The 23649-nt window shown below is 58.3% G+C and overlaps 1 protein-coding gene across 5 annotated transcripts in view; it reads right to left on the bottom strand.

The window, feature by feature from the left end:
• The window catches only part of LOC148820710 (serine/threonine-protein kinase N1-like), a 47811-nt gene that overhangs the window by 10573 nt on the left and 13589 nt on the right, over positions 1–23649 (bottom strand). The window contains exons 1-9 of one of the 5 annotated variants that reach the window (XM_088933057.1): positions 17105–17198; positions 11979–12279; positions 10662–10807; positions 10401–10524; positions 8353–8498; positions 7930–8143; positions 6295–6489; positions 932–1041; positions 253–396 (exon numbers count right to left, since the gene is read on the bottom strand). In XM_088933057.1, the coding sequence (XP_088789183.1) occupies positions 253–396; positions 932–1041; positions 6295–6489; positions 7930–8143; positions 8353–8498; positions 10401–10524; positions 10662–10807; positions 11979–12279; positions 17105–17122 (1398 nt within the window). In that variant the 5' untranslated portion in view covers positions 17123–17198. Of the gene's footprint in view, positions 1–252; positions 397–931; positions 1042–6294; positions 6490–7929; positions 8144–8352; positions 8499–10400; positions 10525–10661; positions 10808–11978; positions 12280–12823; positions 13094–14753; positions 15026–17104; positions 17199–23649 lie in introns of those variants that run through there. The other 4 variants (XM_088933055.1, XM_088933056.1, XM_088933053.1 and 1 more) reach the window with 4 other exon arrangements.

Here is a 23649-nt window from a genome sequence, read left to right on the forward strand (position 1 = left end):
CAGGAGAAATGACACAGGGCTGACACACACAGGGATGAACCACGCAGCTGATGTCACAGATCAACGGCAGTAATAAGTTAATCATAGCATTGAGAGCATACTGTAGACCCTACTACCATAGACTCGTATCAATGGAAATCACTAATATGTAGATAAGATGATCAATTCTGTTAATGAGGGTGTTCATTATGTGTTGCTCTCACTCCAGAGTGCACTACAGGAGTGTGTGACTTCAGTGAATGAGACCCGTACCTCAGCCAGCAGAATGCCCTGAGGCTCCAGCTCCAGCTGAACTCTGTGTCTCTGGTTGTCTAGGAAATCCTCCAGCTTCAGGTACTTCAAAGCACAGAGAGAGCGATAGTCTCTCCAGTACACTGCAATCTCCATCTCCCTGGACTGAGAGAGACACTGGGGTTAATACAGACAGTCCTGTACACTACCACTGAGAGAGAGAGAGACACTGGGGTTAATACTGACAGTCCTGTACACTACCACTGAGAGAGAGAGAGACACTGGGGTTAATACAGACAGTCCTGTACACTACCACTGAGAGAGAGAGACACTGGGGTTAATACAGACAGTCCTGTACACTACCACTGAGAGAGAGAGACACTGGGGTTAATACAGACAGTCCCGTACACTACCACTGAGAGAGAGAGACACTGGGGTTAATACAGACAGTCCCGTACACTACCACTGAGAGAGAGAGAGACAGACTGGGGTTAATACAGACAGTCCTGTACACCACCACTGAGAGAGAGAGAGACACCGGGGTTAATACAGACAGTCCTGTACACTACCACTGAGAGAGACACTGGGGTTAATACAGACAGTCCCGTACACTACCACTGAGAGAGAGAGACAGACTGGGGTTAATACAGACAGTCCTGTACACTGTTGTTAGTTTTATTCTTATTCCAGTGGCTTTTACCCTCTCCAGCTCCACAGTGAAGGTCTGGTCCCAGGACTGCTCCCCCACAGTCTTCCAGGCTGTCTGCCACACCACTGTGTTCTCCAGCTTGAGCACAGCACTCACCTCCACTAAGAGAGAGACACAGTTAGGCAGGCAGCTGCTTGACAGACTGACAGACTTCCATATAGACAGACTCACACAGTCTTACTCTGACACGGACAAGACAGAAAGACAGGACAGCTCGTCAGTCTTGCTGGGTGTACAGACAGACACTGGGACAGACTCACTGGACAGCTCGTCAGTCTTGCTGGGTGTACAGACAGACAAGCAGACTCACAGGACAGCTCGTCAGTCTTGCTGGGTGTACAGACAGACACTGAGACAGACTCGCTGGACAGCTCGTCAGTCTTGCTGGGTGTACAGACAGACACTGGGACAGACTCACAGGACAGCTCGTCAGTCTTGCTGGGTGTACAGACAGACACTGGGACAGACTCGCAGGACAGCTCGTCAGTCTTGCTGGGTGTACAGACAGACACTGGGACAGACTCACTGGACAGCTCGTCAGTCTTGCTGGGTGTACAGACAGACACTGGGACAGACTCACTGGACAGCTCGTCAGTCTTGCTGGGTGTACAGACAGACACTGGGACAGACTCACTGGACAGCTCGTCAGTCTTGCTGGGTGTGCAGACAGACACTGGGACAGACTCACTGGACAGCTCGTCAGTCTTGCTGGGTGTGCAGACAGACACTGGGACAGACTCACTGGACAGCTCGTCAGTCTTGCTGGGTGTACAGACAGACACTGGGACAGACTCACTGGACAGCTCGTCAGTCTTGCTGGGTGTACAGACAGACAAGCAGACTCACAGGACAGCTCGTCAGTCTTGCTGGGTGTGCAGACAGACACTGGGACAGACTCACTGGACAGCTCGTCAGTCTTGCTGGGTGTGCAGACAGACACTGGGACAGACTCACTGGACAGCTCGTCAGTCTTGCTGGGTGTACAGACAGACACTGGGACAGACTCACAGGACAGCTCGTCAGTCTTGCTGGGTGTACAGACAGACAAGCAGACTCACAGGACAGCTCGTCAGTCTTGCTGGGTGTACAGACAGACACTGGGACAGACTCACTGGACAGCTCGTCAGTCTTGCTGGGTGTACAGACAGACACTGGGACAGACTCGCTGGACAGCTCGTCAGTCTTGCTGGGTGTACAGACAGACACTGGGACAGACTCGCTGGACAGCTCGTCAGTCTTGCTGGGTGTACAGACAGACACTGGGACAGACTCGCTGGACAGCTCGTCAGTCTTGCTGGGTGTACAGACAGACACTGGGACAGACTCGCAGGACAGCTCGTCAGTCTTGCTGGGTGTACAGACAGACACTGGGACAGACTCACTGGACAGCTCGTCAGTCTTGCTGGGTGTACAGACAGACACTGGGACAGACTCACAGGACAGCTCGTCAGTCTTGCTGGGTGTACAGACAGACAAGCAGACTCACAGGACAGCTCGTCAGTCTTGCTGGGCGTACAGACAGACACTGGGACAGACTCACAGGACAGCTCGTCAGTCTTGCTGGGCGTACAGACAGACACTGGGACAGACTCGCTGGACAGCTCGTCAGTCTTGCTGGGCGTACAGACAGACACTGGGACAGACTCGCTGGACAGCTCGTCAGTCTTGCTGGGCGTACAGACAGACACTGGGACAGACTCGCTGGACAGCTCGTCAGTCTTGCTGGGCGTGCAGACAGACACTGGGACAGACTCGCAGGACAGCTCGTCAGTCTTGCTGGGCGTGCAGACAGACACTGGGACAGACTCGCAGGACAGCTCGTCAGTCTTGCTGGGCGTACAGACAGACACTGGGACAGACTCGCAGGACAGCTCGTCAGTCTTGCTGGGCGTGCAGACAGACACTGGGACAGACTCGCAGGACAGCTCGTCAGTCTTGCTGGGCGTGCAGACAGACACTGGGACAGACTCGCTGGACAGCTCGTCAGTCTTGCTGGGCGTGCAGACAGACACTGGGACAGACTCGCTGGACAGCTCGTCAGTCTTGCTGGGCGTGCAGACAGACACTGGGACAGACTCGCTGGACAGCTCGTCAGTCTTGCTGGGCGTGCAGACAGACACTGGGACAGACTCGCAGGACAGCTCGTCAGTCTTGCTGGGCGTGCAGACAGACACTGGGACAGACTCGCAGGACAGCTCGTCAGTCTTGCTGGGCGTGCAGACAGACACTGGGACAGACTCGCTGGACAGCTCGTCAGTCTTGCTGGGCGTACAGACAGACACTGGGACAGACTCGCTGGACAGCTCGTCAGTCTTGCTGGGCGTACAGACAGACACTGGGACAGACTCGCTGGACAGCTCGTCAGTCTTGCTGGGCGTACAGACAGACACTGGGACAGACTCACAGGACAGCTCGTCAGTCTTGCTGGGTGTACAGACAGACAAGCAGACTCACAGGACAGCTCGTCAGTCTTGCTGGGTGTACAGACAGACACTGGGACAGACTCACAGGACAGCTCGTCAGTCTTGCTGGGTGTACAGACAGACACTGGGACAGACTCACAGGACAGCTCGTCAGTCTTGCTGGGTGTGCAGACAGACACTGGGACAGACTCACAGGACAGCTCGTCAGTCTTGCTGGGTGTGCAGACAGACACTGGGACAGACTCGCTGGACAGCTCGTCAGGCTTGCTGGGTGTGCAGACAGACACTGGGACAGACTCGCTGGACAGCTCGTCAGTCTTGCTGGGTGTACGGACAGACACTGGGACAGACTCGCTGGACAGCTCGTCAGTCTTGCTGGGCGTACAGACAGACACTGGGACAGACTCACAGGACAGCTCGTCAGTCTTGCTGGGTGTACAGACAGACAAGCAGACTCACAGGACAGCTCGTCAGTCTTGCTGGGTGTACAGACAGACACTGGGACAGACTCACTGGACAGCTCGTCAGTCTTGCTGGGTGTACAGACAGACACTGGGACAGACTCACTGGACAGCTCGTCAGTCTTGCTGGGTGTACAGACAGACACTGGGACAGACTCACTGGACAGCTCGTCAGTCTTGCTGGGTGTACAGACAGACACTGGGACAGACTCACAGGACAGCTCGTCAGTCTTGCTGGGTGTACAGACAGACACTGGGACAGACTCACAGGACAGCTCGTCAGTCTTGCTGGGTGTACAGACAGACACTGGGACAGACTCACAGGACAGCTCGTCAGTCTTGCTGGGTGTACAGACAGACACTGGGACAGACTCACTGGACAGCTCGTCAGTCTTGCTGGGTGTACAGACAGACACTGGGACAGACTCACAGGACAGCTCGTCAGTCTTGCTGGGTGTACAGACAGACACTGGGACAGACTCACTGGACAGCTCGTCAGTCTTGCTGGGTGTACAGACAGACAAGCAGACTCACAGGACAGCTCGTCAGTCTTGCTGGGTGTACAGACAGACACTGGGACAGACTCACTGGACAGCTCGTCAGTCTTGCTGGGTGTACAGACAGACACTGGGACAGACTCACTGGACAGCTCGTCAGTCTTGCTGGGTGTGCGGACAGACACTGGGACAGACTCGCTGGACAGCTCGTCAGTCTTGCTGGGTGTGCGGACAGACACTGGGACAGACTCGCTGGACAGCTCGTCAGTCTTGCTGGGTGTGCGGACAGACACTGGGACAGACTCGCTGGACAGCTCGTCAGTCTTGCTGGGTGTGCGGACAGACACTGGGACAGACTCACAGGACAGCTCGTCAGTCTTGCTGGGTGTGCAGACAGACACTGGGACAGACTCACAGGACAGCTCGTCAGTCTTGCTGGGTGTGCAGACAGACACTGGGACAGACTCGCTGGACAGCTCGTCAGGCTTGCTGGGTGTGCAGACAGACACTGGGACAGACTCGCTGGACAGCTCGTCAGTCTTGCTGGGTGTACGGACAGACACTGGGACAGACTCGCTGGACAGCTCGTCAGTCTTGCTGGGCGTACAGACAGACACTGGGACAGACTCACAGGACAGCTCGTCAGTCTTGCTGGGTGTACAGACAGACAAGCAGACTCACAGGACAGCTCGTCAGTCTTGCTGGGTGTACAGACAGACACTGGGACAGACTCACTGGACAGCTCGTCAGTCTTGCTGGGTGTACAGACAGACACTGGGACAGACTCACTGGACAGCTCGTCAGTCTTGCTGGGTGTACAGACAGACACTGGGACAGACTCACTGGACAGCTCGTCAGTCTTGCTGGGTGTACAGACAGACACTGGGACAGACTCACAGGACAGCTCGTCAGTCTTGCTGGGTGTACAGACAGACACTGGGACAGACTCACAGGACAGCTCGTCAGTCTTGCTGGGTGTACAGACAGACACTGGGACAGACTCACTGGACAGCTCGTCAGTCTTGCTGGGTGTACAGACAGACACTGGGACAGACTCACTGGACAGCTCGTCAGTCTTGCTGGGTGTACAGACAGACACTGGGACAGACTCACTGGACAGCTCGTCAGTCTTGCTGGGTGTACAGACAGACAAGCAGACTCACAGGACAGCTCGTCAGTCTTGCTGGGTGTACAGACAGACACTGGGACAGACTCACTGGACAGCTCGTCAGTCTTGCTGGGTGTACAGACAGACACTGGGACAGACTCACTGGACAGCTCGTCAGTCTTGCTGGGTGTACAGACAGACAGTGGGACAGACTCACTGGACGGCTCGTCAGTCTTGCTGGGTGTACAGACAGACACTGGGACAGACTCACAGGACAGCTCGTCAGTCTTGCTGGGTGTACAGACAGACAGTGGGACAGACTCACTGGACGGCTCGTCAGTCTTGCTGGGTGTACAGACAGACACTGGGACAGACTCGCAGGACAGCTCGTCAGTCTTGCTGGGTGTACAGACAGACACTGGGACAGACTCACAGGACAGCTCGTCAGTCTTGCTGGGTGTACAGACAGACACTGGGACAGACTCACTGGACGGCTCGTCAGTCTTGCTGGGTGTACAGACAGACACTGGGACAGACTCACTGGACAGCTCGTCAGTCTTGCTGGGTGTACAGACAGACACTGGGACAGACTCACTGGACAGCTCGTCAGTCTTGCTGGGTGTGCAGACAGACACTGGGACAGACTCACAGGACAGCTCGTCAGTCTTGCTGGGTGTACAGACAGACAGTGGGACAGACTCACTGGACGGCTCGTCAGTCTTGCTGGGTGTACAGACAGACACTGGGACAGACTCACTGGACAGCTCGTCAGTCTTGCTGGGTGTACAGACAGACACTGGGACAGACTCGCTGGACAGCTCGTCAGTCTTGCTGGGTGTACAGACAGACACTGGGACAGACTCACTGGACGGCTCGTCAGTCTTGCTGGGTGTTCTCCCGCTCACACTTCCGCTGCGGCCGTACAGTCCTTTTCCGCTGCGCATGAAGGACCTGCCCTCGCCGGGGCTGTACGATGGCAGCACCACGGCGGTGCCTCGGGCTCGTCCTGGCACCACCTCCAGCAGCCCCACACAGCCCAGCAGACGCACCTCCAGAGTCCCTGCGCACAGAGAGACACAGTGACACCCCACCCAGAGACACACTGACACCCCACCCAGAGACACACTGACACCCCACCCAGCACCTCCAGAGTCCCTGAGCCCAGAGACACACTGACACCCCACCCAGCACCTCCAGAGTCCCTGAGCCCAGAGACACACTGACACCCCACCCAGAGACACACTGACACCCCACCCAGCACCTCCAGAGTCCCTGAGCCCAGAGACACACTGACACCCCACCCAGAGACACACTGACACCCCACCCAGCACCTCCAGAGTCCCTGAGCCCAGAGACACACTGACACCCCACCCAGCACCTCCAGAGTCCCTGAGCCCAGAGACACACTGACACCCCACCCAGCACCTCCCGAGTCCCTGAGCCCAGAGACACAGTGACACCCCACCCAGCACCTCCAGAGTCCCTGAGCCCAGAGACACACTGACACCCCACCCAGAGACACACTGACACCCCACCCAGCACCTCCAGTCCCTGAGCCCAGAGACACACTGACACCCCACCCAGCACCTCCAGAGTCCCTGAGCCCAGAGACACAGTGACACCCCACCCAGCACCTCCAGAGTCCCTGAGCCCAGAGACACACTGACACCCCACCCAGAGACACACTGACACCCCACCCAGCACCTCCAGTCCCTGAGCCCAGAGACACACTGACACCCCACCCAGCACCTCCAGTCCCTGAGCCCAGAGACACACTGACACCCCACCCAGCACCTCCAGAGTCCCTGAGCCCAGAGACACACTGACACCCCACCCAGCACCTCCAGAGTCCCTGAGCCCAGAGACACACTGACACCCCACCCAGCACCTCCCGAGTCCCTGAGCCCAGAGACACACTGACACCCCACCCAGCACCTCCAGTCCCTGAGCCCAGAGACACACTGACACCCCACCCAGCACCTCCAGAGTCCCTGAGCCCAGAGACACACTGACACCCCACCCAGCACCTCCAGAGTCCCTGAGCCCAGAGACACAGTGACACCCCACCCAGCACCTCCCGAGTCCCTGAGCCCAGAGACACACTGACACCCCACCCAGCACCTCCAGAGTCCCTGAGCCCAGAGACACACTGACACCCCACCCAGCACCTCCAGAGTCCCTGAGCCCAGAGACACACTGACACCCCACCCAGCACCTCCAGAGTCCCTGAGCCCAGAGACACAGTGACACCCCACCCAGCACCTCCAGAGTCCCTGAGCCCAGAGACACACTGACACCCCACCCAGCACCTCCAGTCCCTGAGCCCAGAGACACACTGACACCCCACCCAGCACCTCCAGAGTCCCTGAGCCCAGAGACACAGTGACACCCCACCCAGCACCTCCAGAGTCCCTGCGCACAGAGAAACACTGAAACCCCACCCAGAGACACAGTGACACCCCACCCAGCACCTCCAGAGTCCCTGAGCCCAGAGACACACCTGTGAGGGGTGAGGGCTTGCTCAGTGTGCTGTACTGGTTCTGCAGGTAGGGGCCGCACTGCCGGGCGCTGAAGGCCGGGGAGGAGTCCAGTACCAGCTCCTCCTTGATCAGGAAGCTCTTGGGATGATCCTCCGGCAGCTCGGTCAGCCGCTGCTCCAGGGAATGGCGCAGGAGGTCCATCCGCTGGGAAGACTCACTGAGCCGGGTCTGGGCCTGGCAAAGAGCAGTCGAAAGGTCAGCACTGAACCGAGCCAGGACTGGGCCTGGGACAAGGGGAAAACCGAGCTGGAGCAGGCCTGGGACAGGGAAGGACTGAGCCGGGACTGGGCCCGCAAGAGGGTATCAGTAGGTCCGAGCGTCTGCGCGTGACCGCGCGGGCGTCGGTCCGAGCGTCTGCGCGTATGTGCGTCGGAGAGCTGTACCTCCAGCATGGCCTTCTTGTCGTGAGCCTTGCACGCTCCCAGCAGCCTCTGCACGTTCTTGGCGCCCTCGACCACGGCGTGCTCCACGCGGTAATGATGGCGCAGCTCCTCGATCCGCAGCTCCACCGCCGAGAGGTCAGGCTTCCCTGCGTGAGGGAGAGAGGGGTCAGGCCCGCGCCGCGGTGAGGAGGGGAGAGTGCAGGTGGGGAGGGGCCGCACAGAGCCCACGTGGTGACCCAGCCGCACAAGGACGCAAAGCCTCCTTGGAAAATGGTGCTTCGCTAACCCTGACGGAGAGCTTGGCGACACCCTCCCTTCGTGTGTGTGTGTGTGCGTGCGTGCGTCAGGGCTGCGTCTGGGGATGAATGCCGTCCTCTCCTAAAAAGGCCAGGAGCAGCCAGCCAGACGCCCCAGCGGCTCACAGACAGCGTGCGCTCACAGCTCGGGTTCAGCACAGCACACACAGCGGTGCGCCGGAGCGAGTGTGAGTAAACACTGCCACGCACCGAGCACAGTATCCAGAAATAACCCGGACCCCCCAGGCTGTGGTCCTCCCTCCCCTCCCTCTCTCTCTCCCCAGAACCTGGGAGCACAGGCCTGGCGACAGGAGCGGGAACAGGAGCTGTCAGATTGCTGAACTCCACCGCTGCCACTGACTAAACTCATCTACATCACTGCTCACACTGATCTGCTCTTCGTCTCTTCTCACACTGCTGGTGCCGGCTTGCTTTTTTAAAGCTGTATGTTATTGAACCCGGTGTTTCTGCTGCTGCTGCTGCTGTTCTGTGTTGATGTTCAGGCGATTCCTTAACGTCTCTGTATTGGAGCATCCGTATCAATAAGCGTTTCCCTGCACGTGTGCGGATGACACGTGTGCTGAACCGAGCTGTGACGGGCCGGGCAGCTCACAGACACGCAGGGCCGGCACGGCTGGCATCTCTCTCTGCGGAGACCATCGCATCACCTCACGTCTCGCCTCGCGCCGGCCCGGCCCTGTGCGGCCCCGGGGGCTCTGCTGACCCCTCTGTTGGGGGGGGGCAGGATTGATTTGCAGCTCCATCTAAGTGGCCGGCAGCGGCCTGGGCCGGCGGTCGATAGCTGGGCATCACTCCTGATGCGTGCTGGAGACGGATGTCTCAGCAAATCAGCACTACCCCTGGTCCCTTCGGCCTTTTAACGAGCTCTTAATGAGGGCTAATGGTCATGTAAGAGGCTCTGGGATGGCTCTGTGAGTGCTCTCTTAATGACAGCACTGATCAATCTCCTGTGCTCTTTTCCTGTCCTCCAGCCCCGCCGACAGCGGTGAACCTCACGGCTGTATACAAGCCTCCCTGCGCCTGCAGGCTTCCTCAGCTGCTTCCCAGTGGACTGACCCTGGCGGTCCTCAGTGTCCAGCTCATCAGACCGACACTGGACTGACCCTGGCTGTCCTCAGTGTCCAGCTCATCAGACAGTGACACAGACTGACCCTGGCTGTCCTCAGTGTCCAGCTCATCAGACAGTGATACAGACAGTGACACAGACTGACCCTGGATGTCCTCAATGTCCAGCTCATCAGACAGTGATACAGACAGACAGTGACACAGACTGACCCTGGCTGTCCTCAGTGTCCAGCTCATAAGACAGTGAAACAGACAAGAGACACAGACTGACCCTGGCTGTCCTCAGTGTCCAGCTCATCAGACCGACACTGGACTGACCCTGGCTGTCCTCAGTGTCCAGCTCATCAGACAGTGATACGGACAGCGACACAGACTGACCCTGGCTGTCCTCAGTGTCCAGGTCATCAGACAGTGATACAGACAGCGACACAGACTGACCCTGGCTGTCCTCAGTGTCCAGGTCATCAGACAGTGATACAGACAGTGACAATGACTGACCCTGGCTGTCCTCAGTGTCCAGGTCATCAGACAGTGACACAGACTGACCCTGGCTGTCCTCGGTGTCCAGGTCATCAGACAGTGATACAGACAGTGACAAAGACTGACCCTGGCTGTCCTCAGTGTCCAGGTCATCAGACAGTGATACAGACAGTGACACAGACTGACCCTGGCTGTCCTCGGTGTCCAGCTCGTTGGCCTGCACTGCCTTGCGGATCTGCATGCGGATGATGTCGATCTTGGTCTTGCTATCCTGCAGCATCTGCTGCGCCGTCTGTAGGAGCTTCCGGTCCTGGAGCAGAGAGAGGGAGGGGGAAGCACGAAGGCCTGAAATGTGTCTGAACTGAAGAAGGGCAGAGCGAGTCTACGGTGGCAGAGTCTACAGGAGGGCAACAGGAAGGAAAGAGAGAGAGTGCTGGAGAGCCATACCTTGGTGGAGCCGTTGGAGTACATGTGAATCATGTTTTCTGCCCCCTGCTTAACCTTCAGCTCGATGTTGAGCTGCTTCTCCAGAGCGGCGATGCGGTCTTGGTTGGCAGAGGAGCGGCTCACTGTACCAGGGGACTGAGGGGCATCTGGGAACAGACGAACAGCTTGTCTCTAACACAGTTCCGACAGTGCACCAGGCCTTCACTGTCACTGAGCCATGCCACTCTGTCACTGCACTATACCCCTTTTTCACTGTGCCATGCTCTGACACTGCGCTCTGACAGTATGCTCGATCACTGCGCTCTGACAGTATGCTCGATCACTGCGCTCCGACACTGCGCTCTTACAGTACGCTCAGTCACTGAGCTCCGACACTGCGCTCTTACAGTACGCTCGGTCACTGCGCTCCGACACTGCGCTCTTACAGTACGCTCGGTCACTGCGCTCCGACACTGCGATCTGCCAGTACAATCGGTCACAGGGCTCTGACGGCACACTCGGTCACAGAGCTCTGACACTGAGCTCTGACGGCACACTCAGTCCCTAAGCTCGGTCACTAAACTTCATCTCTGAGCTCCGACGGCACACTCGGTCACTGAGCTCCGACGACACACTCGGTCACGGAGCTCTGCCAGTACACTCGCTCACTGAGCTCCGACGGCACACTCGCTCACTGAGCTCCGACGGCACACTCGCTCACAGAGCTCCGTCTCTGATCTCTGATGGTACACTCGGACACAGAGCTCCGTCTCTGAGCTCCGACGGCACACTCGCTCACAGAGCTCTGACACTGAGCTCCGACGGCACACTCGCTCACAGAGCTCCGACACTGAGCTCCGACGGCACACTCGCTCACAGAGCTCTGACACTGAGCTCCGACGGCACACTCGCTCACAGAGCTCTGACACTGAGCTCCGACGGCACACTCGCTCACAGAGCTCTGACACTGAGCTCCGACGGCACACTCGCTCACAGAGCTCCGACGGCACACTCGCTCACAGAGCTCCGACGGCACACTCGCTCACAGAGCTCCGACGGCACACTCGCTCACAGAGCTCTGACACTGAGCTCCGACGGCACACTCGCTCACTGAGCTCCGACACTGAGCTCCGACGGCACACTCGCTCACAGAGCTCCGACGGCACACTCGCTCACAGAGCTCTGACACTGAGCTCCGACGGCACACTCGCTCACTGAGCTCCGACGGCACACTCGCTCACAGAGCTCTGACACTGAGCTCCGACGGCACACTCGCTCACTGAGCTCCGACGGCACACTCGCTCACTGAGCTCTGTCTCAGCGCAGTGCTGCTGTTACCTCTGATCTCGTCAGGGCCCTTGACGACGATGTGTGCGTCCAGCTCCTGCAGCTGTGCGTGCAGCTCGTCCAGGCGGCGGTTGGAGCTCTTCAACATGGTGTCCACGCTCTGCAGGTTGCGCTTGTCAGTGGTGGCCCGCCGCAGATTCTCCGCCCCTTCCTTGATCTTCAGCTCCCGACGGATCTCCCGTCGGATTCGCTCCCGCTCCTCGTCCAGGCGCTGCTGCACGCTGGTGTCCGAGAAGTCCGCATTCTGGTCCAGGCCCAGCTGCTCCAGAACCGACAGGCCCGCTGGATCACTCTGTAAGAGAGCAGGAGAGGAGGAGGTATTGTGAGAGACTGAGAGAGGACAAGAGAGTGCTGTGCTCTGAGCTCAGCTGCTGCGAAACTGACGACACACCTCTGTCCACATGTCACTCGGGGAAAGAGAGGGGGAGGAAAGAGGGTCGGAGAGAGGGAGAAAGCAGGGAAAGATGGAGGAGACAAAGGGACAGGGGGAAGAGAGGGAGGGAGAAGGAGGAGAAAGGGGTAAAGAGAGGGAGAGATAGAGAAGAGAGGGAGGAAAGAGGGAAGGACGGAGAGAGAGCTAGAAGGAAAGAGGGAAGCAGCTGACAGCCATGTCCACAGAGAGAGGGATTGTGGGACAGAACAGAAAAGGCTTGTGGGGGAGGAAGGCAGAAACAGAGAAAGAGCAAGACAGGGACAGAGCTACATCACTGTCTACAGTTTGCTCTTGAACACTCTTTCCCAGAGACACAGCGCAAACACAAACTACAGAAGAGCAGTCTGGTCTAAATCCCTGCAGGGGCCCATCAGCCTTCGGCCTGCAGCGCAGACTGACTCACTTCCTGTTTCCTCCGAAGGCCTTCCGACAGCAGCACCGGACTGCAAGACTGCTGCAGAAAAAACGATTCTGTTTCTTTATAGAGACGGACGCTGCACTCTCTCTGACCCAGGCTGGATTGGAAAGCCCCTGCCTTCTGCATCCTCTGAGAACAGACAGGACAGCGTTTCTGAAACTCTAAAAACTTCGCCAGTTATTGTTTCCACACCTCCGCTTTGGGGGACACCCAGAAGGCAGCGTGTCTGTCTGCTCTTCCCATATTTCCTAGAGCAAACCTGACTTCTGTGCTGAGAAACATGTCTTGCGTTCAGCCAATCAGGAGGAGCCCTGTGAGCGTGAGGTCACTGGTCATGTGACTCGCAAGACGCCCATGTCTGCAGAAGATCTGGTCTCCTCTCTCTCCATGCAGGACAGCTTTGGTTCTGTGCTGAAGGTTTCCTCCTTCATTAACATAATTTTATTGCAACTGTACAGAACCACACCGCAATAATGCCTTTGTCTATTGTGTGACCTCATGCCTGAAAAACTGAAATCCGTTTTTCCTGATATTTCTCACAACATTCCACATCCTCCTAAGTGAGCATGAAGAGGCAGGCCGCTCCTCAGTCGCTCCACGAACCACAGAGGGCAGACAGAGACGTGGACTCGTCTGACTGGCAAATACACTGCAAACTCACAGGCTGCCTCAGAGCACGCTCAGCATACTGTATCTGTCCTAGTGTCAGGACCCTTAGGAGAGCCCAGATCTGAGCCAGCGAAGTCCAGGCTGAAACAGAACCCTGTCCCAAACTGTACATGTATTGGAAGTAGGGGTGTGGAAGGGATTTGACTACAGCCCCTCGAGCCTGTCACCAAACGCTCGTATAGTATGAGAGTTCTCTCGGTTAATTCGTTATTAACTAATCCAGCTCACAGTACAGTCAGTCCAGTCCAGCCTGGAGAGTCTCAGACTGCTCTGTCAGAGTCAGTGGAGTCTGATTATAATCTCCGTGAATAACTAATCCAGCTCACAGTACAGTCAGTCCAGTCCAGTACAGTATGGAGTACGGCTCTGTTAGTAATGGTATAAATCTGATTATAATCTCAGTAACTAATCCAGCTCACAGTACAGTCAGTCCAGTCCAGTACAGTATGGAGTACGGCTCTGTTAGTAATGGTATAAATCTGATTATAATCTCAGTAACTAATCCAGCTCACAGTACAGTCAGTCCAGTCCAGCCTGGAGAGCCTCAGACTGAGCTGTCAGAGTCAGTAGAGTCTGATTATAATCTCAGTAACTAATCCAGCTCACAGTACAGTCAGTCCAGTCCAGCCTGGAGAGTCTCAGACTGCTCTGTCAGAGTCAGTGGAGTCTGATGATAATCTAAATTAGTAACTAATCCAGCTCACAGTAACACCAGTCCAATCCTGCCTGTGCTCTGTGATGTCAGGAGGAGACATGCGAGGCTGTTATCTATTCCTGCTCTCAGCAGATTAGCACTGGTTTTAACAAGTACGAGTTCATATAACAACTAATGAGTCACGTAGTAATGAGACACATTCAGGATGACAACTCTCTGGAAAACTGAAGCCTGTTGACCTTTCAAATCGATGACAATTGAATCAGAAACAAAAATAAACAGATTAGGATAGAAGTGATCCCTGCGCGATGCTGACCCTGCGCCTGGCCGTCCTGACAGCACCCTCCTCTCCCCTCCCCCATCGCACACACACAGGTCGGCCCCGTCCCTGGAGGCCGCGGCCTGGGGCCACGCGGGCCACACACACACACACACTGGGCCCTGGCGGGGAGATGAGAGAGGCCAACACAGGAGCGGAGCAGGAGGGACCGGCAGAGCGAAGCAAGAGAAGGAGACGAACGACGGCGAGAAACCGAAAACCACGACGTCAGCCAACGGACACTGGAGCGCCAGGCGGCCGAGCTGCCCTACCGCGGTCTCGACCTCCAGAGCGTCGGCCGCGCTCTCCTCCGCCCGCGGCCCGGGCCCCTGGCCCTCCTCGCTGGACATCGCTGGAATCCCACAATCCCACGCTCCCGGCCTCCCCCCACCCCTCCCTCTCCTGCCGCGGCACTGGGCGCTCCCACCCGGACTGGATGTGCAGGGGAGGGAGGACAAAAAAAAAAACAGCCGAAACTTGGAACGAAAAAAAGAGCACAAGGTCCCGAGCTGCCGAGCGAGAAACGGAGAAATAATCTGCGCCAGCCCCACCCGGGGACTTCCTGTTCTCTAACTGCTGATGGAGGGACAGCAGGCAGAGAGAGAGAGACTGAGCTGGTACGTGTTGCAAGCTCAGCCACACAGCTTCCTTCCTGCTGTCACTGGCTCCTCTCTGAGCGCCGCCGAGAGGCGAGAGGTCGAGACGCTCCGCTCGTCTCTCGCTTCTGAAAACGCAGTGGTGGGGGTGGGGGGGGAGATGGCAGACCAGCGCGCGGGGGGCTCGGCTCAGCCGGGGCGCTCCTGATGCGCTGCGCCTGCTGCCGGGCTCCCGTACGGAAGCTGCAGGAGGCCGCTTCCACGTGCACGGACGTGTGGCGGCATCTCTTGCTCTCTTGCCCCCATGGCTGCCTCCCCCTCCCGGCCACCAGTGCAGCGTCCGAGCGGGCCGCCCGCGTCTGCTAGCGCCCTAGCTCTCCGCCCCCTTCCTCAATCAGGACACACGCAGACCGGAGGGGAAACTGGGAACCGAGAAGAGGGAACTGGCCGCTGAAACACGACGCGCTTCAGAGCAGGAACGAGAAGCCGGAGCAGAGACGCGGGGAACAGGCCGCAAGATCAATGGGCTGCAATACATCACCGCTGGCGAACCGGCCGACAGGCACAGCTCAGCCCGCAAGGCCCGCCGGGCGGCACAGGGCTTCCGTTAGTCGCCAGGCCCCTGTGTCAGTCAGTCGGTCGGTCGGTCGGCAGGCCCCTGTGTCAGTCAGTCGTTCGGTCGGTCGGTCGGTCGGTCGGTCGGTCGGTCGGTCGGTCGGCAGGCCCCTGTGTCAGTCAGTCAGTCAGTCGGTCGGTCGGCAGGCCCCTATGTCAGTCAGTCAGTCGGTCGGCAGGCCCCTGTGTCAGTCAGTCAGTCGGTCGGCAGGCCCCTGTGCCAGTCAGTCAGTCAGACGGCAGGCCCCTGTGTCAGTCAGTCAGTCAGTCGGTCGGCAGGCCCCTGTGTCAGTCAGTCAGTCGGTCAGTCAGTCGCCAGGCCCCTGTGTCAGTCAGTCAGTCACAGTTGGCAGGCCCCTGTGTCAGTCAGTCGGTCGGTCGGCAGGCCCCTGTGTCAGTCAGTCAGTCGGTCGGCAGGCCCCTGTGTCAGTCAGTCAGTCAGTCAGTCAGTCGGTCGGCAGGCCCCTGTGTCAGTCAGTCAGTCAGTCAGTCAGTCGCCAGGCCCCTGTGTCTGTCAGTCAGTCAGTCACAGTCGGCAGGCCCCTGTGTCAGTCAGTCAGTCAGTCGGCAGGCCCCTGTGTCAGTCAGTCAGTCAGTCGGCAGGCCCCTGTGTCAGTCAGTCAGTCAGTCAGTCAGTCGGCAGGCCCCTGTGTCAGTCAGTCAGTCACAGTCGGCAGGCCCCTGTGTCAGTCAGTCAGTCACAGTCGGCAGGCCCCTGTGTCAGTCAGTCAGTCAGTCAGTAGGCCCCTGTGTCAGTCAGTCAGTCAGTCAGTCGCCAGGCCCCTGTGTCAGTCAGTCTGCTGTATCAGCCCGTCAGTTGCAGTTAATATCTGTGCCAGTCATCAGTGTCTGTCAGCCAGCATTTCAACAGCGGACCACATGCCGATTGCTACACTGCAGAAGAGAAAGTTCAGAGAGCGAGGAGATCTATTCTGAGAGCTGCAGGAGCAGAACTGCGGACCAGTGCCTCCCGAGGAGCTTGTCTGCTCCTGCGCTGCTCTGCGTGCCGCAGCAAGAGAGGAAGGGCAGGCAGAGGGGCTTCACCGAGTGAGGCGCTTAGAAGAAGAGAAGGGACGTCCGTCCTCAAACAGCAGGAGAGGAACTCTGCAAACAGAGCGCTGCCGAGTCCGGTCAGCGGGCACCGCTGCCCTCACCCATCCCCCCAGCGACGCCCCCCGAAGGCCAGACCCGGGTCAGGTCCCCCCTACTGCAGAGGACCCCGAGTCGTCTGCGAGCCTCTGCGGAAATGGAACCGCCAGCGCACAGCGGAGCACTTCCTGCTGCAGCGCGCCGGGAGCAGGCACAGGCTTGCGGCGCAGCAGAGAGAGCCGGGCCGGAGGAAACGAGAGCACCTGGCCCGCCGACCCCTCTCCCCCCGGCCGGTCGGCCCGTCGGCGTGGCGGGGTACCTACACTCACAGTGATCCCCATCCATGCCTGCTGTGTCCCTGAGTGGGCGCGCGTCCGCTCGGGGCTCCACGCTCGCTCCCGCCCTCTCTCTCTCAGGCCACAGAGCACGCCACAGCCGGGGGACTGATCGCTCATCGCCGCTCTTAAAGAGACAGCAGCACCCTCAGCCCCGCTGGACTGGCTCAGACGAGGCTGGAGCCCTCTCTCTCTCACACACACACACCTCTGCTCCTGGTGGACTGGCTCAGACGAGGCTGGAGCCCTCTCTCTCTCACACACACACACCTCTGCTTCTGGTGGACTGGCTCAGACGAGGCTGGGGCCCTCTCTCACACACACACACCTCTGCTCCTGGTGGACTGGCTCAGACGAGGCTGGAGCCCTCTCTCTCTCACACACACACCTCTGCTCCTGGTGGACTGGCTCAGACGAGGCTGGAGCCCTCTCTCTCTCACACACACACCTCTGCTCCTGGTGGACTGGCTCAGACGAGGCTGGAGCCCTCTCTCTCTCTCACACACACACACCTCTGCTCCTGGTGGACTGGCTCAGACGAGGCTGGAGCCCTCCTTCTCTCACACACACACACCTCTGCTCCTGGTGGACTGGCTCAGACGAGGCTGGAGCCCTCTCTCTCTCACACACACCTCTGCTCCTGGTGGACTGGCTCAGACGAGGCTGGAGCCCTCTCTCTCTCACACACACCTCTGCTCCTGGTGGACTGGCTCAGACGAGGCTGGAGCCCTCTCTCTCACACACACACCTCTGCTCCTGGTGGACTGGCTCAGACGAGGCTGGAGCCCTCTCTCTCTCACACACACACCTCTGCTCCTGGTGGACTGGCTCAGACGAGGCTGGAGCCCTCTCTCTCTCACACACCTCTGCTCCTGGTGGACTGGCTCAGACGAGGCTGGAGCCCTCTCTCTCTCACACACACACACCTCTGCTCCTGGTGGACTGGCTCAGACGAGGCTGGAGCCCTCTCTCACACACACACACCTCTGCTCCTGGTGGACTGGCTCAGACGAGGCTGGAGCCCTCTCTCACACACACACCTCTGCTCCTGGTGGACTGGCTCAGACGAGGCTGGAGCCCTCTCTCACACACACACACCTCTGCTCCTGGTGGACTGGCTCAGGCGAGGCTGGAGCCCTCTCTCACACACACACACCTCTGCTCCTGGTGGACTGGCTCAGACGAGGCTGGAGCCCTCTCTCACACACACACACCTCTGCTCCTGGTGGACTGGCTCAGACGAGGCTGGAGCCTTCTCTCTATCACACACACCTCTGCTCCTGCTGGACTGGCTCAGACGAGGCTGGAGCCCTCTCTCACACACACACACCTCTGCTCCTGGTGGACTGGCTCAGACGAGGCTGGAGCCCTCTCTCTCTCACACACACACCTCTGCTCCTGGTGGACTGGCTCAGACGAGGCTGGAGCCCTCTCTCTCTCACACACACACCGGGCCTGGTCAGCACTGGGATCTGCTGTGAGTGGTGGACCAGTATGGAGTCAGTAACTACAGCCTAGCCACAAAAACTGGACACAGGCAGACCTGGCTGTCCGAAGAGGACATGCTGTGCTCCTACTGGCAGCGGGGATAAGCAGAGACAGAGATGCACTTTCTGCTGTAGTGTGACAAACAAATTAGACAAACATTCTTCCCTAAAATAAACCTGATCCCAGAATTCCCCCACCTGGCAGAATCAGAACTGCTCCCAGTCCTGCTAGAACAGGAAACCCAACAGAGCAGAAGCCAGGTATGTGATCACCTGTTATAGCCTGAAGAACAGAGAGCCAGCCTCATAATAGTAATCTGTTCTTTGGTATAGATGAGGTCTAATTGGTATTGCTTTGGCAGCAGTGGAATTTGAGTTTGAAGCTGACAGGGGAGTCAGAGACAGAACTTTAGAGAAGTCAGAAAAGGCCAAGCAAGAGGAAGAGAAGAGTCTCCAGCAGCTGGGACAGTCAGGGAAGCACCTGTCTCACAGCTCTGAAGCACACACACACACCCTCTTGTACACACACACTCATTCTCCCATTCTCTCATACACACACACACTGAATCTCACACACTCATAGTGCTACACACACCCTCACTCTCTCATACACACACACTGAATCTCACACACTGATAGCGCTACACACACCCTCACTCTCTCATACACACACACTCATTCTCCCATTCTCTCATACACACACACTGAATCTCACACACTCATAGCGCTACACACACCCTCACTCTCTCATACACACACACTCATTCTCCCATTCTCTCATACACACACACTGAATCTCACACACTCATAGCGCTACACAAACCCTCACTCTCTCACACACACACTCATAGCGCTACACACACACTCACACTCTCACACACACACTCATAGCGCTACACACACTCACACTCTCACACACACACTCATAGCGCTACACACACACTCACTCTCACACACACACTCACAGCACTACACACACGCTCACTCTCACACACACACTCATAGCTCTACGCACACGCTCACTCACACACACACATGGTCATGGGATCCTGCCTGCACTCTGACACCCCGACACTCCCCTCGCGGGGATCTTGGGAGGAAGTTGGCTGCGCGCAGGCATTGCCCCCGAGCCAGCTGCCCTGGCCCGCCCCCTCACGGTGCAGGGGGCTGGGGGCTGGGGGCGGATCCGTGCCCCGCTGTGTGGAGGAGAGCTGGCCCGCGAGATGGCGGGGTGTGAACAGGTGCTTTATCTGGGAGGCCAGGGCCCTGACAAAGGCAGCAGCCCCAGGGAGGAGAGGGCAGTTGGGACGGTTCTGCTCAGAACAGGACAGACGGGCCGGGCCCTCCGCCTGACTCCACTGTGCTCAGAGGACACAGGGAAGAGCAGACGCGACTGCAGGGCTGGAGAGTCAGTCTGTCAGTGTGTCCATGTGCAGCAGGGAACACTCCCTCCAGCCCAGACCGGCCTGGCTCTCCCGAATCACACAGCACTGATCTCACAAGGGCGGGCTTGTGTACTGTACACAGCAGGCTGAGACACACACACACTGCTACAGTACAGCAGCACACACACACAGACACACACACTGCTACTGTACAGCAGTACGCACACACAGACACACACACTGCTACTGTACAGCAGCACACACACACACACTGATATAAAGCCATAGCTTTGAAACACCATCGCTCACAGACACTAACAGATGTGTAACAAAAACAACACAGAGAAAGTAATACAAGACATAATGAGACAAGCCCCAACACAATGTTGTTACATCTAGCCCTCTTTTGCAGGCGATATTAATCCACGCAGGCAGAATGGTTCACAGGCTATGTTTTGGGCGAGTGAGGGCTCCACAGTTCTGGAAGTGCTCGTGTCTGCTTTGTCTCGGGCGAGAAGTCAACAGGAGATACAGTTGGGGGAGATGGAGAGGGGGTGGGGCGGCGGGGGGCTTGCTCAGTGTGAGAAAGGCCCGGAGACTGGCTGGAGCGCGGCGAATCAGGATGAATGGGGCTATTGTCTCTCCGGGAGAGAGGACGGGCATGCACAACGCACACACACTCGTCTGTATTCCCATCTCTGTGGGGATTTTCCATTGACCCTCATTCTATTTTCATTCAGTGATCTATACTCCTCCGCACGCAACTCCACACGGGGCGAGAACACACAGCTCTGGCACTTCGGATTTAGAAGAAGCCGCCTTCTGGTTTGGTGAAAACCTCGCTCCCACATCCTCCGTCTGTCGGCAGGCATGGCTGGGGGGAGAATTCCTCAGAGGTTCCCCCATACTGGCATCCAGACAGCCCCAGTGCCAAGCCCTCTGCCAGCCCGGGCCAGGACCAGCCCTGACCCCTGACCCTTGTCCCAGCAGCAGCCTTTCGCCTCTCCCTCATCCTGGCACTAGCTCGAACCCTAGTCCTGGCCCACTAACACGACTGCGAGAGCTACAACATGCTCATGCTCTGGTGCAGAGACCAGACTCAGCAGTGCTGAGACAGGACGGGCCCGCAGAGCAGGTCCAGCCCGACCTGGACCAGACCCAGCAGTGCTGAGACAGAACAGGCCCGCAGAGCAGGTCCAGCCCGATCAGGACCAGCCACAGAGCAGGTCCAGCCCGACCAGGACCAGACCCAGCGGTGCTGAGATAGAACGGGCCCGCAGAGCAGGTCCAGCCCGATCAGGACCAGCCACAGAGCAGGTCCAGCCCGACCAGGACCAGACCCAGCGGTGCTGAGATAGAACGGGCCCGCAGAGCAGGTCCAGCCCGATCAGGACCAGCCACAGAGCAGGTCCAGCCCGACCAGGACCAGACCCAGCGGTGCTGAGACAGAACAGGCCCGCAGAGCAGGTCCAGCCCGACCAGGACCAGCCGCAGAGCAGGTCCAGCCCGACCAGGACCAGACCCAGCGGTGCTGAGACAGAACGGGCCCGCAGAGCAGGTCCAGTCCGACCAGGACCAGACCCAGCTGTACTGAGACAGGACGGGCCCGCAGAGTAGGTCCAGCCCGACCAGGACCAGACCCAGCTGTACTGAGACAGAACAGGCCTGCAGAGCAGGTCCAGCCCGACCAGGACCAGACCCAGCGGTGATGAGACAGAACGGGCCCGCAGAGCAGGTCCAGCCCGACCAGGACCAGACCCAGCGGTGTTGAGACAGAACGGGCCCGCAGAGCAGGTCCAGCCCGACCAGGACCAGACCCAACTGAACTGAGACAGAACAGGCCCGCAGAGCAGGTCCAGCCCAATCAGGACCAGCCGCAGAGCAGGTCCAGCCCAATCAGGACCAGAGCCAGCTGTGCTGAGACGGAACAGGTCCAACCTAACCAAGAATAGACTGGACCCTGGACCCTCACTCTCGGACCCAGGGCTGATCAACAAGCTCATCCACAAACAGTTCCTTGTTGCTCCCACACACAGGCGTACAAGGTGAGCCGGGAGAGCAAACAGCACAAAACCTGTCTGACCAGGGAGGACGTCTGTCACTGCCACAGAGTCACCAAGGACGCACGGGCACAGGGGTTCGAGGGGGGCCCCAGCACTCTTGGCTGTGTGCCAGCGAGCTCACTGTGACGTCAGCAGGAAGTGCTGTATGCCTGCACACACAGGAAGAATCAAATAAACCTGTCAGAGCCGACTGAGGAAGGACAGAGCGCACACACACACACTCCTCTCTGCCCTGACAGAGAGAGCACACACACACACTCCTCTCTGCCCTGACAGAGAGAGCACACACACACACTCACACACTGCTCTCTGCCCTGACAGAGAGCACACACACTCACATACTCCTCTCTGCCCTGACAGAGAGCACACACACACACTCCTCTCTGCCCTGACAGAGCGCACACACACACACTCCTCTCTGCCCTGACAGAGCGCACACACACACTCACACACTCCTCGCTGCCCTGACAGAGCGCACACACACACACTCCTCTCTGCCCTGACAGAGAGAGCACACACACACACACCTCTCTGCCCTGACAGAGAGAGCACACACACACACACTCACACACTGCTCTCTGCCCTGACAGAGAGCACACACACTCACACACTCCTCGCTGCCCTGACAGAGCGCGCACACACACACACTCCTCGCTGCCCTGACAGAGCGCACACACACACTCACACACTCCTCGCTGCCCTGACAGAGCACACACACACACTCACACACTCCTCGCTGTCCTGACAGAGCGCACACACTCACACACTCCTCGCTGCCCTGACAGAGTGCACACACACACTCACACACTCCTCGCTGCCCTGACAGAGAGCGCACACACACTCACACACTCCTCTCTGCCCTGACAGCACACACACTCACACACTCCTCTCTGCCCTGACAGAGAGCACACACTCACACTCCTCTCTGCCCTGACAGAGAGCGCACACACACACACTCCTCTCTGCACTGACAGAGAGCACACACACACTCACACACTCCTCTCTGCCCTGACAGCACACACACTCACACACTCCTCTCTGCCCTGACAGAGAGCGCACACACACACACACTCCTCTCTGCCCTGACAGAGAGCGCACACACACACACACTCCTCTCTGCCCTGACAGAGAGCGCACACACACACTCCTCTCTGCCCTGACAGAGAGCGCACACACACACTCCTCTCTGCCCTGACAGAGAGCACACACACACTCACACACTCCTCTCTGCCCTGACAGAGAGCGCACACACACTCCTCTCTGCCCTGACAGAGAGCGCACACACTCACACACTCCTCTCTGCCCTGACAGAGAGCGCACACACTCACACACTCCTCTCTGCCCTGACAGAGAGCGCACACACACACACTCCTCTCTGCCCTGACAGAGAGCGCACACACTCACACACTCCTCTCTGCCCTGACAGAGAGAGCGCACACACTCACACACTCCTCTCTGCCCTGACAGAGAGCGCACACACTCACACACTCCTCTCTGCCCTGACAGAGAGCGCACACACTCACACACTCCTCTCTGCCCTGACAGAGAGCGCACACACTCCTCTCTGCCCTGACAGAGAGCGCACACACTCACACACT

Source organism: Atractosteus spatula, chromosome 14 (genome assembly GCF_055471065.1).
Source record: "Atractosteus spatula isolate fAtrSpa1 chromosome 14, fAtrSpa1.hap1, whole genome shotgun sequence".
Classification (NCBI taxonomy): Eukaryota; Metazoa; Chordata; class Actinopteri; order Semionotiformes; family Lepisosteidae; genus Atractosteus; species Atractosteus spatula.